Source organism: Sander lucioperca, chromosome 15 (genome assembly GCF_008315115.2).
Source record: "Sander lucioperca isolate FBNREF2018 chromosome 15, SLUC_FBN_1.2, whole genome shotgun sequence".
NCBI classification, from domain to species: Eukaryota; Metazoa; Chordata; class Actinopteri; order Perciformes; family Percidae; genus Sander; species Sander lucioperca.
The window spans coordinates 17,963,007-17,976,938 of NC_050187.1; the positions used below are offsets into that span (position 1 = coordinate 17,963,007).

General features: G+C 39.2%; 3 protein-coding genes across 9 annotated transcripts in view; 1 reads left to right on the top strand and 2 right to left on the bottom strand.

Annotated features, from left to right (window-relative positions):
• Nucleotides 1-3,262, bottom strand: part of prim2 (DNA primase subunit 2) — a 27,175-nt gene extending 23,913 nt beyond the window's left edge. For 2 of the 6 annotated variants that reach the window (XM_031303361.2, XM_035992740.1), the window contains exons 1-3: nucleotides 1,873-2,018; nucleotides 586-735; nucleotides 323-435 (exon numbers count right to left, since the gene is read on the bottom strand). In XM_031303361.2, coding sequence (XP_031159221.1) covers nucleotides 323-435; nucleotides 586-730 — 258 coding nt within the window. In that variant the 5' untranslated portion in view covers nucleotides 731-735; nucleotides 1,873-2,018. Of the gene's footprint in view, nucleotides 1-322; nucleotides 436-585; nucleotides 736-1,749; nucleotides 1,784-1,872; nucleotides 2,019-2,814; nucleotides 2,991-3,141 lie in introns of those variants that run through there. The other 4 variants (XM_035992742.1, XM_035992744.1, XM_035992743.1 and 1 more) reach the window with 4 other exon arrangements.
• On the top strand, nucleotides 2,849-8,951 carry rab23 (RAB23, member RAS oncogene family). 2 transcript variants are annotated; one of them, XM_031303398.2, is made up of 7 exons: nucleotides 2,849-3,102; nucleotides 6,111-6,341; nucleotides 6,431-6,516; nucleotides 6,841-6,997; nucleotides 7,108-7,190; nucleotides 7,284-7,376; nucleotides 7,479-8,951. In XM_031303398.2, the coding sequence occupies exons 2-7, from the start codon at nucleotides 6,187-6,189 to the stop codon at nucleotides 7,610-7,612; spliced, it is 708 nt and encodes a 235-aa protein (XP_031159258.1). In that variant the 5' UTR covers nucleotides 2,849-3,102; nucleotides 6,111-6,186; the 3' UTR covers nucleotides 7,613-8,951. The 2 variants fall into 2 exon arrangements, with proteins under 2 accessions (XP_031159258.1, XP_031159265.1); XM_031303405.1 differs by having other exon boundaries at nucleotides 2,971-3,102; nucleotides 6,140-6,341.
• A 1,024-nt stretch (nucleotides 8,952-9,975) lies between these two features.
• bag2 (BCL2 associated athanogene 2) lies at nucleotides 9,976-13,185 on the bottom strand. The gene is made up of 3 exons (XM_031303416.2): nucleotides 12,893-13,185; nucleotides 12,443-12,552; nucleotides 9,976-11,461 (listed from the first exon to the last, which is right to left on the bottom strand). Exons 1-3 carry the CDS (start codon nucleotides 13,012-13,014, stop codon nucleotides 11,067-11,069), a joined length of 627 nt encoding a protein of 208 aa, XP_031159276.1. The 5' UTR covers nucleotides 13,015-13,185; the 3' UTR covers nucleotides 9,976-11,066.
• Between the last annotated feature and the right edge of the window lie 747 nt (nucleotides 13,186-13,932).

Genomic DNA, 13,932 nt, shown 5'->3' on the forward strand with positions numbered 1-13,932 from the left:
CAGATCTAGCTACTTATATACTGTACATAGCGTCAGCCACAGGCTGAGGCATATACACCGCCAGTTTAATAAACTGGCAACTAGTGTAATTTAAGTTGACCACATGCACAATGGAGTACAGTGTGCAGCACAAACTACCTAGATCCATGATGGATCAGTACAGTGTGATACACATTACATGAAAGTCAACACCTAGTAAATGGTCATGGAGAAATCACTTTGTGATAAACCTTTACGGGTGGTGTTTAACTACAGTGACTCATAACAGGCAGTGAATGTTACATTTGAAAACTCTGATGTGTGTCGAGCTAAACATACTCACAGCATCTGGTCTGTAAAGAAAGTTCAGGGCTTTAGACTCAGACTCCAGTTTCTTTGTGTACTGCTCTGACAGTTTGACATAGCTCACTCCCAAATTCTCAATTGTTTTCAACACTGCAATGGCGTTAAAAGAAGACATTGTAAATATCAGGCCTTTTAAAAAAAACACATTACAAATGTATTTTACAACAGCAAAGACAAGACTGCTTAAAGCAAATTTCATGACTAAAATATCATTACACTGGGATGAGACCCAGGACTTACATTTCAGTCGGTCCACAGCAAATGCCTCAAACTCAGAGAGAGAGATGTTTTCAAGAGGAGGCTGGCCATAGAACTGCAGAGGATGTAGGTAGAGCTCTGTCTGAGAGTTGGTGTTGTACTTCTTTCTTCTGCTAGAAAACTGCATAGTTCCTGATGGTAAGGGAACACAAGAAGGTTTTCAATAATGGACCAATAATCTATCACCAGATAATAGGCTACTAGTAGTCACCATGCTGGTGTATTTGGCACGTCCAATGTGAGTTTAAATACAAGTTCATGAAAAGGAAGCTGCGTCTTCTCCAGTGTACTGTGCTTTATTTTAGTTTATAACGGATCCAGCTATATTTTCTTCACCAGGGTGCTGGCATTTGTAATAAATAAAAAGTATATATTAAAGACTTAATGTATAAAAGGTACCCCTTGTAAAAAAAAAATTTGTCAGTCAATTGACCATATTTGGTCTGAAAAATCAAAGGATGCTGCAATCCTCTTTACAAATCAAAATCATTAAATTAAATCACTGCCTAACCTCTGTTACTAGCGTTGTGTAATTGTGCAGAAGTGCCATCATATAGAACTTAACTTGTGCCCTTGGGCAGAGGAACACAAATTTGTTCCAAAGCACAAATCATAGTCCAACTGTAAGCTAGTCTATACATAATGATAGTGTGAAGACAGAAAATATTCATGCAGAAATCGTTTTCTCCCTGTCTAAATGTGTTTTGTATCGGCAATCATTTGGCTAGAAAGCTGCCTTCACTAAACTCGGTAAAGTCAAAGTCTATTATGAAAATGGTTCCAGAAGAGATACAAAACTTGGCAAGGCAACATTGAGCCTACTAGAGAGACAACTGAACTAACGTTAACCTGGTGACACTTGCTACAGATGTAACGTCATTAGCGTTAACGACGTTACGTTACAGTGGGTCTAATCTAACGATCACGTTCATACAATGGGTCCAACAGCCCTGATAAAATACGTTGTATCGCTGTTCCCATAAAACCAGCTGTCACCGCGAAACTCAACTTAGCTTATAACAGAGACAGTTTCGCTAAATCTAACGTTAACTAGACTGTATCCCTAGCGTTAACTTAATGTTAGCTAGTCAACAACAACACATTCCAACGTCTTCGTGGTGGAAGACGCTAGCTAACGTTACATACAGTGAACTACTGTGGAAATTGGGGAGACGACCGACTTCTAAAATAATCTCTGCAATTTATCACACGACATATGGCAAGTGCTGGAACGACATTTTAATGTTGTATTGCCGTAACATTACCTACTGATTAAACGATGGACTTGCCTCTTTTCTGCTCAATCCCGCCAAACAAAGTGGGTTGTTCAACTAACGCGGGTAAATGATGACGATTTTAGCCATCCCAGGAAGAGAAACCCTGTCGTAATATGTGGGCGCTCGTTTAGTTGTCCCGCCCGACCAGCCATAGCGCTCCCGTCGATGGTGACTGACTTCTATGGTAATATAAGACAAGAGAAGACTTCCAAATGTTGTATGATAATTATCAAATAGTCGTGTATCCGAGATTTAAAAGAAAAAAATGGTTTACACTTTGTGTAATGTGTATCCTCTCTTTTCGACGTGGACCTGGATGGCAACACGAAATGTCGGGGGCATCTGTACTACATAACAAACGCACACAGAACACGTGGTTTATCCATAGACTAAAATGCAGATTTCACCCCCACCTCTACTATGCAAATGTTGGAAGATTCTCTCACTACTCCACTACTTAAACATCAATAGTTGCTAGTTACATTTCAGATTAAGATTTCAGGCTAAAAAAACCCACAATGAGCTTGATATAGATACCTAACAGTACAGTAGTTAAAACTACAGTAGCTGTATCTAATTTAAGACATTAAAATGCAATGTACGCATTGATACATCAGTATTGACAATATTTTAATTTCAATAATTTAGCTACTAACTAGAGTTCCGATGGTGCCGATCCACACTTCAAACCAGTTGGTGGCGGTAATGCGATATTTCGCATCTGCCAAAAAACATCAAAAAGTAGTAGAAGAAGTGTCCGCTGCTTAGCAACAAACATTAGCGAGCTAGCCAGTTGCCTGGTTAGGTTAGTACTCTCGTGCGCAACGTCGTTAGCTGAGACGAAGGCTCGCGGATAGATAGCAATGCATTTTCATCCCGTAGCTATCTAAATGTCACATATTGTACTCAATTGTCCACGTTAATTAAACATTACCTGTCGTTTTGAAGCGGAGAACATTCGATTTGTGCAGTCGTTAGCTAACGTTAGATATATTTTACGTTACCGAGTGGAGCAGAAGGTTCTTTTCTCTGGAAAAAGTGGCTAGCCTTACGTTAGCTAGCTAGGTAACGTTAACCTTTACTACCGGAGTCACTAGCGTCTCCTCTTGCCGTAGAGAAGAGCAGAGGGAGGCTGTAGATATGTGATTGTGGATACGCTGGCTGGTTAGCTCATCTAGCTAATGTTGACGGACACTGGATGAGTTGAAACGGGATTTTACAGGTAAGACATTGCAAACTCTAACTTTACATCCTTCCTCACCAGCACAGTCAGTCAATCCTTTAGTCAGCTTTAACGGAGCTGCTTGGTCCCTGAAGATCCTCCTGCCAGGTGTTCAACAGGTCATATCTTGACCAAGGCAAAGGATTTTGATTTGAGGAAATAAAGCAGAATTAAAAGTTGACTAAATACTTAATTCTACTCAAAAACTTTGGAAATTCCACCACAGCAACAGCAAACGTTAACAACAAATGAGTAACCTAAGTTACATCGTATGGCATTATAATATTTCTATTCTCTTCGTGCCCTAAAATATTTGCTTTAACAGCGCCCCACCTTGAGGCCAGATTTAAGTAATGGTGAGTCTGTAAAGATGACTCACTGCCCAGGATGGGAGGTGTATTATCTCCTACATACTTATGAAAGTTAATTTATATGTGCATTGTAATGCATAGGAAACCCTGCTAACATGCTATGTAAACATATATGTAGCCTATACATTTCAGATTCTCTGTAATGGAATAAAAATATGTAGCTATAGTATGAATGGGGTAATTGTCTCATTGTAGGTAGGAAAATACCATGATAACTTAACCAGAAGACCCGCAATAAAGATAGGATAGTTGTCTGTGCAGGAAAAGCACTTGTTTATTTTGATATTTGACCTTGTATTTTCAAATTGAAGCACACTTTGTTTAGAATATTCAAGATATGAAACGTGACAGTGATAAATAATGGCCATTACTAATAAATTGCCCAACCCTATTATTGATGTTAACAGCATGATAATTTGTCATTGGGTGTTAGCAGACTTTCTAAGACCAGTGGTCAACTCTTCTCCAAATATAGATAATGTTGTCCTGTGGTCTACAGGTGGTGACACAAAGCAACAGCCTATTGAAAGTGCATAGCCAGCTTCATAACCCCCCACTTTGACTCAGTTTATGTGACCCTAAAACTAATATAAACAACGCATCGAGAAATCATTACTCTCACAGATGAAGGGAACTGCAAATGTGTAACTTTATTTGTGAATCAAACTTGAAAGAAAGAAAGAGGTCTTGAGTCTTCACTTAACATGAGTTAGATCAATTTAAGAGATTGCTGAGGTGAAATCTAATCCCAAGTATACATTTAGCTGTAAACTCATTTGACTGTACATTTTAAGCCATGTTTTGCCTGCATGTTATAACAACTGCTGTGTCAGCTGAATTATAGTTGATGAATAATATCGTTGACTGCAATAGATATTGTGACTCAAATCGAGACAGGCTGTTGGACACCACAGTCACACAGTAGGTTGTCAGTCTCCTTATGGGAACAGCTTTCCCACAATATGTTGTTTAGCATATCACTCAGCAGCTACTCGCATGTAACTGTGGAATACCCAGTTGCTATGTGGAGTCTGCTGCTCTCAGTGCTAATGGAAGAATAAACACATTGCACTGTCTCCGCAAACACGTTCCTTGTAAAATTTACTACAGTTAGTTCAATTCGAGCACACATAATAGTTTAAAGGAAAATTCCAGACATTGTGTAGAAATCGCTTTACAGGAGTCCTCTCCCTCCCCAATTAAATTATGTGGTAACATGTGGTGCTGAGGGTAATTACATTTAAAATTTGACAAATAACAAATGAAAATGGATGCTTTTGACTGTTGGCTAAACATAATAAGTAATTGCTAATCTCTGGGATTTTGAGATTTTGCCATTATGTATACAAAAAGATGAATTAATAAAAAGACCAATAAATAACAAACTATTGTTGCAGCCCTAGTAACTTGTCATATAAAGGTGCCTGTATCTTCTAAAGTTTTGGTTGTACACGACAAGAAATAGGTTTTTATATTATTGCTCTCAATGATCTGACTGTTTTGTGTGATGATATGTCATTGAATAAAAGTTGAGACTTACTACCTGTATCTAACCAATTGAATTAAAACTACTTTTAGGTGGGAATAACCCCATGCTAGGATGCATTAAAATGTAATCTGTAATATTGAAATGTCATATATCAGTTATTATAAATCTGATTAGTGGATAGGAACTATTTTATATTCACAGCTTAGTATTTTTAGTTATTTTCATTTTATTGGATTTTAATAGAAAATTAAAGTAGCATTAAGTATATTTTTTTACCAACAGAGGGCAGACAGTTGATTGATTGATTCCCCAAATTTTGAATAAAGGTTTGATGGTGATCCAAACTTTTATCATCCTTGGTACAGTAAACCAACTTATATGTCTAACCTAACCATTCTACTCCAACTTAAAGTGGAGCGCATTCACTTACCTACTGGATAGAGAACTGCCGCTGACACCGGCGCTTTAAAGATCCCATGACATGGTGCTCTTTGGAAGCTTTTATATAGGCCTTAGTGGTCCCCTAATACTGTATCTGAAGTCTCTTTCCCGAAATTCAGCATTGGTGCAGAATTACAGCCACTAGAGCCAGTCCTACAATGAGCTTTCCTTAGGATGTGCCATTTCTGTCTGTAGCTTTAAATGCTATTGAGGAGGAGAGAGGGGGGGCAAGGTGAAGGGTGGGGGTGTGGCCTTGACCAACTGCCACTTTGCTCGTTTGAAAGCCATGATGTCTCTCTCTTTCTCATGGGCGGGCCAAATTCTCTGTGCGGGCAAAGCAGAGAAAGGGGAGGTAACCTTCCTCCTTATGAGCTCATAAGGAGAAAGATTCCAGATCGGCCCATCTGAGCTTTCATTTTCTCAAAGGCAGAGCAGGATACCCAGGGCTCGGTTTACACCTATTGCCATTTCTAGCCACTGGGGGACCATAGGCAGGCTGGGGGAACTCATATTAATGTTAAAAACTTCATAAAGTGAAATTTTCATGTCATGGGACCTTTTAAATGTAAACCAGATCAGCATGTGTTGACTCACAGGAGAACATTTTGAGTTCCACCCAGGTTGCTGTTTCTGCTGGATGTATTTTACTTATTGTATCTTAAACATGTTTCATACATGTGATGTTTTGTTTATTTTTACACTTTCAGGTATATGTGTTTGTGTCACACCACTGAAACTACCCAGGCAGAGGGGAACTGAGCAAACCAGCCCGACATCGCCGCCATGCTGGAGGAGGACATGGAAGTGGCCATCAAGGCGGTCGTGGTGGGAAATGGAGCTGTCGGGAAGTCCAGTATGATCCAACGCTACTGCAAGGGCATCTTCACTAAGGACTACAAAAAGACCATTGGAGTGGACTTCCTGGAAAGGCAGATACTGTAAGCAACTCGTACCACAGGCGTTTACATTCCTCTATCAATTCTAGCCCATATTTTACGTTATATTCATTACCTGCTCATTGTTGTAGCGTAAATGACGAAGAGGTCCGACTAATGCTGTGGGACACCGCTGGGCAGGAGGAGTTTGATGCTATCACTAAGGCCTACTACCGTGGTAAGACCCCCCCCCACTGTGACAAATATAACACTGCTGCTTTGGGTCACTGACCTCCCCTGACCACCGAGGTTATGTTTAGATTTGTCACAGATTTTATGGTTTACTGGCAACACGGCATTTAACCAAAGCACATGCACTGGCACACACAGCACTGCCAACATGTCTTTGAGCCAAAAGTGAATCTCCAGTGGGACTGTTCCGAAGTGGACCCAATGTTTTCAAGTCCTCGAGGAGTATGAGTTATGTATCATTTTGAGGTTATTTTTAAAAGAATGAACAGCTTGAAAACATGAACTGTTGGTGCGTTGCCTTGCATTCCAGGTGCCCAAGCATGTGTGCTAGTCTTCTCTACCACAGACAGGGAGTCGTTTCAGGCTATCGACAGCTGGAGGGAGAAGGTGGAGGCAGAGGTCGGAGACATTCCCACAGTTCTAGTGCAGAACAAAATTGACCTCCTGGAAGAGACCCTTATAAAAAAGTAAGTAGTTGGTTCTTTTATGCAAACATCACACTGGAACAGTAAACCAGTTGAATGTTAAGGACAAATGCTAATGACTGTGAATTGTATTTCCTTTACTTGGATCGTAGCGAGGAGGCAGAAGCTTTGGCTAAAAGACTCAAGCTGAGATTTTATCGAGCTTCAGTAAAAGAGGACCTCAATGTCAACGAGGGTGGGTTGTTGAACATTTGGACCACTGGTCTAATGCAAGTGGAACCGTCTCATTCTGGATCTTACTATCGTAACATTTCTGTTCTCTTTTCAGTTTTTAAGTACTTAGCTGAGAAGTATCTTCAGCGACTCAAACAGCAAACCGCAGAGGAGACAGAGGTACTCCATACAACAAGCAATAAAATAGGTGAGGAGTCTTTTTGTACATCATTTTTTTTTATGTTACATTTAAATTTGTATTTCTTTAGTATGGTGACATTACTCATAATTTGTGTTTTTTTTTCCAAAGGTGTTTTTAATACCACGAGTAGTAATGTCTGCAACCAGAGCTCCAGCAACGGAAGAGAAGTCATCACTTTGCGACCTAACAAACAAAGGACCAAGAAGAGTAAAAATCCTTTTGGAAGCTGCAGCCTACTCTAGATAAAATCCTTTAGCTTTAGTGACTGACTATTGTTTCAAATTGGTCATTGTTGTATTTTGTGGAGGTAGCCACATTTAGAGACCAAAGCCCAAACAGACTGGGAAATACTACCCTATACTACTTTAATAACCTAATGTTTAACCTGTATCCTAAGTTGTTTCCCCACATTGATGGTTGAATTGTCTTTGATTCAGCCTTGGATCTCCATCAATGATCTGCACACACAACCTGTCCTTGTGGTTGCCTTAAGTAACAGCAACAGCTGCAGCTACAGTACATGTATGCTGCTTAGACATGACTTGAAACACAATCCTCTTATCAAATATAAGAGAACAAATATGTAACAGCAAAGGTTGCACCCTTGCTCTGTGAAAACTCCTGTATTTGATTTTTACAGTCCCCCATTCCTGTTTGACATTAAAATTGTGCAATATCTTTGCATGTATTGTAGAAGATACACAGATAATTTTGTTCCATATTTTTCTGTCAGCATAATATGGTTCAAACTATACTGTTTATTGTGGACGAAACGCTATCGAATCCAGAGGTAATTCTCTGTGCAGAAGTATTTTTGTACGAATCACAACAGTGTTGAGTGATATTTTCACTTCAGTGTTTTCTCTTTCTGAGCTGTAGTTAAATATTAACACTGCAGTGATATCATGTTACATGAAATTAATAGAATGTGATTTTATGTGTAACCAAATAACAACTATCAACACAGAATAGTCCTCTATATGTCTGCTTACACTCCACTTATTTACGGATTTAATTAAGACTTTCACAAAGTTTAGGACTTTGTGATGTAAAACATGAGCTGAAGTCTCAATCAGTTATAGAACTATGTTACAGTTTACATATTTAACAGTGCTTTTCTTTAAAAGTGGAGTCTGTTATTCTAATCCAATACATTTTTTGTCAAATTCAGTAAATATCTCCTCACGATCTGCATGCTGTTCGTTCTGCATGTGCGCTGATACAAAAATTCCAGTGTTCGTACACAGCCCTGGCTCTGCAAACGGGAAACGCAGAGTGGCTCGGATCAAGCCAGGGAAAGGCCATTGGGAGCGAGAGGGACGTTAAATCTGGCACATGCTAACAGCTACAAAATTTTGGTTTTTATTTCTTGGTTTGGCTTCTGTAGTCTCTAATCAGTTTCTATTTTTTAAATATTCATATGTCAGTAGTGTCTGTCAATATGGTTTGGAGCCTTAAGCAGAATGCACACCCTGGCTCTCTGAAGGTACAAAGAGCTGACCATTAGGATGGGATGTTTTGCTTTGTTGTGTCTGAATATGCAAGAAAATTCAGTTTCTTCTTAGTACGTGAAGGTACTCTTAAGTTCTCCCAAACTAATGCTCTTCAACACAGCTAGCTGTGAAATGTGTTACTGCCTTGTCTGCATCCAGCCTTTTTACATTTGTTTTTCCAAAACGAATTATTTGAGAGACACCGGATTATTAAGCACAAACAGATATGTGGCGATAAGGAAAAGTCTATCTAAAGTTATTAACATTTCCTTATTAAAAGTTACAATCCCAGTATTTTACATGTAATTAGAATACATGACATAAGACATCTGGGAATACATGTACATGCACATTTTTGTCTTTTCTAAAAGTTATTTAACTGATCTCAGATCTCTGTTGGAAGCTTGTCCTAGATTCAAATGAACTTTATTCTCAACGATGTTCAGATGGGACTGCTGTGAAAACACCAAAAGGTGCTTAAATATGTTCCAGTTATACTATTGGTACTAAGATTGTGTCACATTTCAGCTTTCTCATTTGGTTGTGTGCTTTTTTGAAGTGTGGCATAACTGTAATGCATGCAAGCCTTGTTTCCACGTCCGTGAATGTTCAACCATGGTTGCACAGCCACAATGCCTTGTCCTTGTTTACATTCTCCCCTAATGACCCCCAGTAAGCATTTTAACCCCTGCTCTTGCTGTTTGTTTAAAATTGCCTGCACAGTAAATCTGTAAATAATTATTTCACGAGCGTTCTCTCTTGTAACATTGTGCTTACTTTAGCTTTTTGACTGAATGGATTTAGTGCACTTTATCATTAAGATGGCATATAATCTTAAAGAACCATGAGTTAAAACTAACCATACTTATGTGCTGTCACTCAGGTGTTGTAATAATCTTTGTGTCTTAACTGTTACTCTACTTTTTCCACACAGGACTTCATAAATCAATTTCACACATTTAAATAGACAAACCAACGTATGTATGCTTTCAGGCCGACAAAAACAACACTTATTGTTGGAGTTTTTTTTTTTTTTTAACAGTAAAAAAACATGTATCACAACATTAAGTGTGCCACACAACTGTGCACTTGATGTTATGTTTTTTTTTTGGGGTGGGGGGGAGTTGATGGTTATTTGACATGAATAAAACTACCTTTTTCTTGAGCATCCAGTGTGTATTTTCAAATGACAATATTGTTCTGCCAATACAATCCTTTAAGTCAAACTTTACATTAAAACACTTTTGCTTAGCTGTAATTGGTTAGAACAAGTTAACAGTCCAAAAGCCAATAGATGTTGAAAGCTCCTGAAAAAGCTAGTAAGTAGACCTTGAGTTAAGATGTTATTGTCAAACTTACTGTTTATAGCTGACTAGCCTAACTACGTACAGCACAGTCAATGTTGCCTTGTTTACATTGTCATTTTGTCAATAACTTCACACAGTAAACAATTGTTATGGGTAGGTCTCATTTAAATATATTTGATACCAACAGGATTTAGACCAACCTGAATGAAATAAAGGTACCTGCTTCATCGACTGTGTTTATGTCGTACAGCAATAGGCCATCCTTAATATAAGACTTATCTCCTTAACGCTTATTAGACAATGTGTTTTATTTATGTTGACACTTAATCTGACATCAAAACTGCTTTGTGCAAAAATGAACTAAAATCCACAGCTTAATGTGATTGGTGTTGCCTTCACACAAGGAGGTAGTGTATACACATCTAAAATCATTACCAAGTGTCTGATTTAAAAGGTGAGGCTATCAGAAAAAGGTACTTCATCATTAAATTCATTGTTAGTCAAGAACTGGATTTAACAATAAACTGTGACCAAACATCCAATGGAGCAGCACTATGCCATTGAATCTTACTTAAGTGCATATGTGAACACATGCACGTGTACTCAGTATCTACATTAGCAATGCATATTAAGTAAGTCAGTGTAAATTACAAAAATTTGAAGGTAAAACTTGATTATGCCCAAAAGTCATTGTAATATTTCTTCAGGGAGAATGATGGTGTCTCTTGTGCTTTACTGTATTCTTGGCCCTAAGGCTCAGCATCATTGTAACTTTCCCATAGAGACTGGTCTTGCTGCTACATATAGAGTCCCTCCTAAAGTTAGTATAGGATTACGACAACTGTTCTGGGTGAGGTTAGTGGCATTAAAGACATTTCATGTTTGAGTGAAGGGTCTTATTGACAGCCGTTTGCTTTTGGGCCCTCCAGTTTTTGGTGATCCATAATCTTGATGTTCTTTTCAGCATTTTCAACATTCCTCAACAAAGTCTCCAGCCTCCGCTTGATGTTCTTCTGGTCCTCCAGAGCACAGCTGATGACTATGGCCTGAAACTTCTGGTCGATGGGGACGGGCGGGGCCTCGGTTACACAAGCCGCGTGCAGGGCCCGCAGCTGCTGCCGCCCACTCTCCATGTCATCCAGCAACTTTTTCACTATTTCATCGATTACAGATGTGGCCTTGTGCAGCGCCTCCTCCTGCTGGGAGTTTCTGATTGTGCCAACCCTGATCTCCACAGACAGCGTCCGGCCCATGAGACGGTTTGCAGTTAAACTTAACTCTTCTCTCTCCCCTAGACAATACAAAACAAGAAAAAAAAATGCTGCATCTTTAAAGAGTATAATACACTGTATATACAGTGGTGGACACAATAATAAGAACACCTGTACTGTAAGACATTGGCTCAGTGTCACTTCATGACACAGAGATTCTGGTTCCAAATCCTTGCCATTGTCTCTACTGTGTGGAGATCCCATGTTTGTGTTCCAGCCTCCTCCCACATCCAAAGACATGTGAATGTGTCTATACTAATGCATGGTGGATCTAGCCCAAATTTGATGCAATGTAATCCAACAAGGAACATAAAGTTCATTTTTTAAGACAGAAAGGTGTTTCGGAATTATATGACATTGTTTTTGTTTTTGTTTTTTTCATGCAGCTGACAAAGCAAGACGTTAATATTATATTGTTTTATTTATTATTTTGTTCAGCAGGGGAAAATACAACAGTGCAATCTACAGCCTCCACACGATTGATGCATAAATTATAAAGTCAAAAGGGTGGCATTTATGGCAGGGTCACTGCATTATATCAGAGTACACAGTGTTCATGTAATGTCCAACTGTATTGATGTAAGGTGGATATACTTGAATATTGGAGATGAAGAGGAAATAGTGTATGATAATTGGAATGTATTTACCCTTTGTGTATATCCCATAATATCAGGTTTGGTAGGGAAACAAACTCTATGAACTTGGGTTCTCTCTTCCCTTGGCTGGGATGCAAAAACTATCACGTTGACTTGCTCCTTCTTAAATCCCTTGAGGTTCTTGAACAACACCACCCAACTACAATGTAACATTCAAAGCATAACCTCATTGCATCACAATGTTACAGTGAAATCAGAGTAGCTGCAAAAATGGATTAAAAGTGGATCAAAAGCACATTATTAAGCCCTACAGTCGAACAAGGTAGACTCTGTAATAAAAAAAAGCTATTACAGAGTCTACCTTGACTATGTCAATGTTAAAAACACAGTAAAATGGTGTCTCACCAGGACAGATGTTTCGCAGTTCCTGGCCGTTCTGAATGGACTGGATCATTTCCAGGATGCACTCCCTTTCATGCTCCATGGCCGATGCTGCTTCGCGTAAAGTCTCCACCCTGACAGATCACAACAATAGGCTGAGCCATCCATTTAAAACCACATCCTTTCTCTGGAAAAATAATCAGCTGTTGTAAAGGGATAGGAATAATAACTTGTATTATCCTATAGATACCCAGGGTATTGTATTTTTTTTTAATAATTGTATTTTATTTTTTTTCAAACCATTTGAATTAGACGCGATCGGCTGCATCCGCTTGCTCTCTTTTAGTTAGGATTGCATTTATATAGGCTATTATTTAGCCTAATTATAACATTTGCGAGCAGTAACGGAATTCCCTTAAACAGCCCCTCAAGTGCACTGTAACGCACATGGTACGGCCTGTTACTGAACTGTACCTCATTTCCAGCTGATCCAAACTTTCCAGGAGTTGTCCGGAGCGATCTGCCATGGACAGCGTCCTGCTGAACTTGCTGCACGTAGCGTCGTTCGTTTTCGCCTGGATTTTAGCTTGAGCCATGATGGCGAATTATGATGATTATGATCCGTCCCGGAGAGAAATCCTGTGTGCGATCAACTGAGCTGTCCGGCTGACTGCAGCAGCGCCCCAGGGAGAACATTTCCTAACATGGACTGCAACTTCCTTTAGCTCAGTCCTCACAGAAGCTTCCCGAGAATTTAACAGTGGTTGCCAATGTCGGGTCCGTGGACCCCTACAGGTCTCTGAGAAGCTCCAGCGGGTCCCCAGCAAGAAGCAATTTTGCTTCATACACATTTTCAGATGCGGTTTTGCTAAATTTCTACATTTAACAAATATAGGTTTTCTCAGCCTAAAGTTGTAGAAAATGGGTACTCATTAGAATTCTGGAAACCCTGGCTTGGAGTTGTTTTCATTTTAACTGGTTCATTTTTGACAAAACTGACAAATAAGATAAAAGGGCAAAGGCACCTGGCACGAGAGCAACATAATGATGGAAATGAACAGAAAAAGAACCAGTCTGTTGTATGGTATACTGTATGTGGGCATGTGCCATGTGAGTGTTAATTATGGTTGTTTTAGGGTGTGTGTATATATATATATAATGCCAATATATAATAATTCATTCCTGCTCATGCACAGACAGTTTAAACTAATAATAAAATTGGTACCAGTCGTTAGTTATTTAAAGGTTAGGGGAATGTAAAAAAATAACGTTAGGGGAATGTTCCCTAAAGGTTACAACGGTAGGGGAACGTTCTCTAAAGGTTACGTTAGGGGAACGTTCTCTAAAGTTTACAACGTTAGGGGAACGTTCTCTAAAAGGTTACAATGGTAGGGGAACGTTCTCTAAAGGTTACGTTAGGGGAACGTTCTCTAAAGTTTACAATGGTAGGGGAACGTTCTCTAAAGGTTACAACGTTAGGGGAACGTTCTCTAAAGGTTGCAACGTTAGGAACG

What these genes read in the sequence shown, in the direction of transcription:
- rab23 (XM_031303398.2), top strand. Translation starts at nt 6,187, where the DNA reads ATGCTGGAGGAGGACATGGAAGTGGCCATCAAGGCGGTCGTGGTGGGA. An exon ending in CACTAAGGCCTACTACCGTG is followed by an intron (nt 6,517 to 6,840) that starts GTAAGACCCCCC and finishes CTTGCATTCCAG; the next exon opens with GTGCCCAAGCATGTGTGCTA. An exon ending in GAAGAGACCCTTATAAAAAA is followed by an intron (nt 6,998 to 7,107) that starts GTAAGTAGTTGG and finishes CTTGGATCGTAG; the next exon opens with CGAGGAGGCAGAAGCTTTGG.
- bag2 (XM_031303416.2), bottom strand. Translation starts at nt 13,014, where the DNA reads ATGGCTCAAGCTAAAATCCAGGCGAAAACGAACGACGCTACGTGCAGC. An exon ending in TTGGATCAGCTGGAAATGAG is followed by an intron (nt 12,553 to 12,892) that starts GTACAGTTCAGT and finishes GTGATCTGTCAG; the next exon opens with GGTGGAGACTTTACGCGAAG. An exon ending in ACTGCGAAACATCTGTCCTG is followed by an intron (nt 11,462 to 12,442) that starts GTGAGACACCAT and finishes TGTATTGTCTAG; the next exon opens with GGGAGAGAGAAGAGTTAAGT.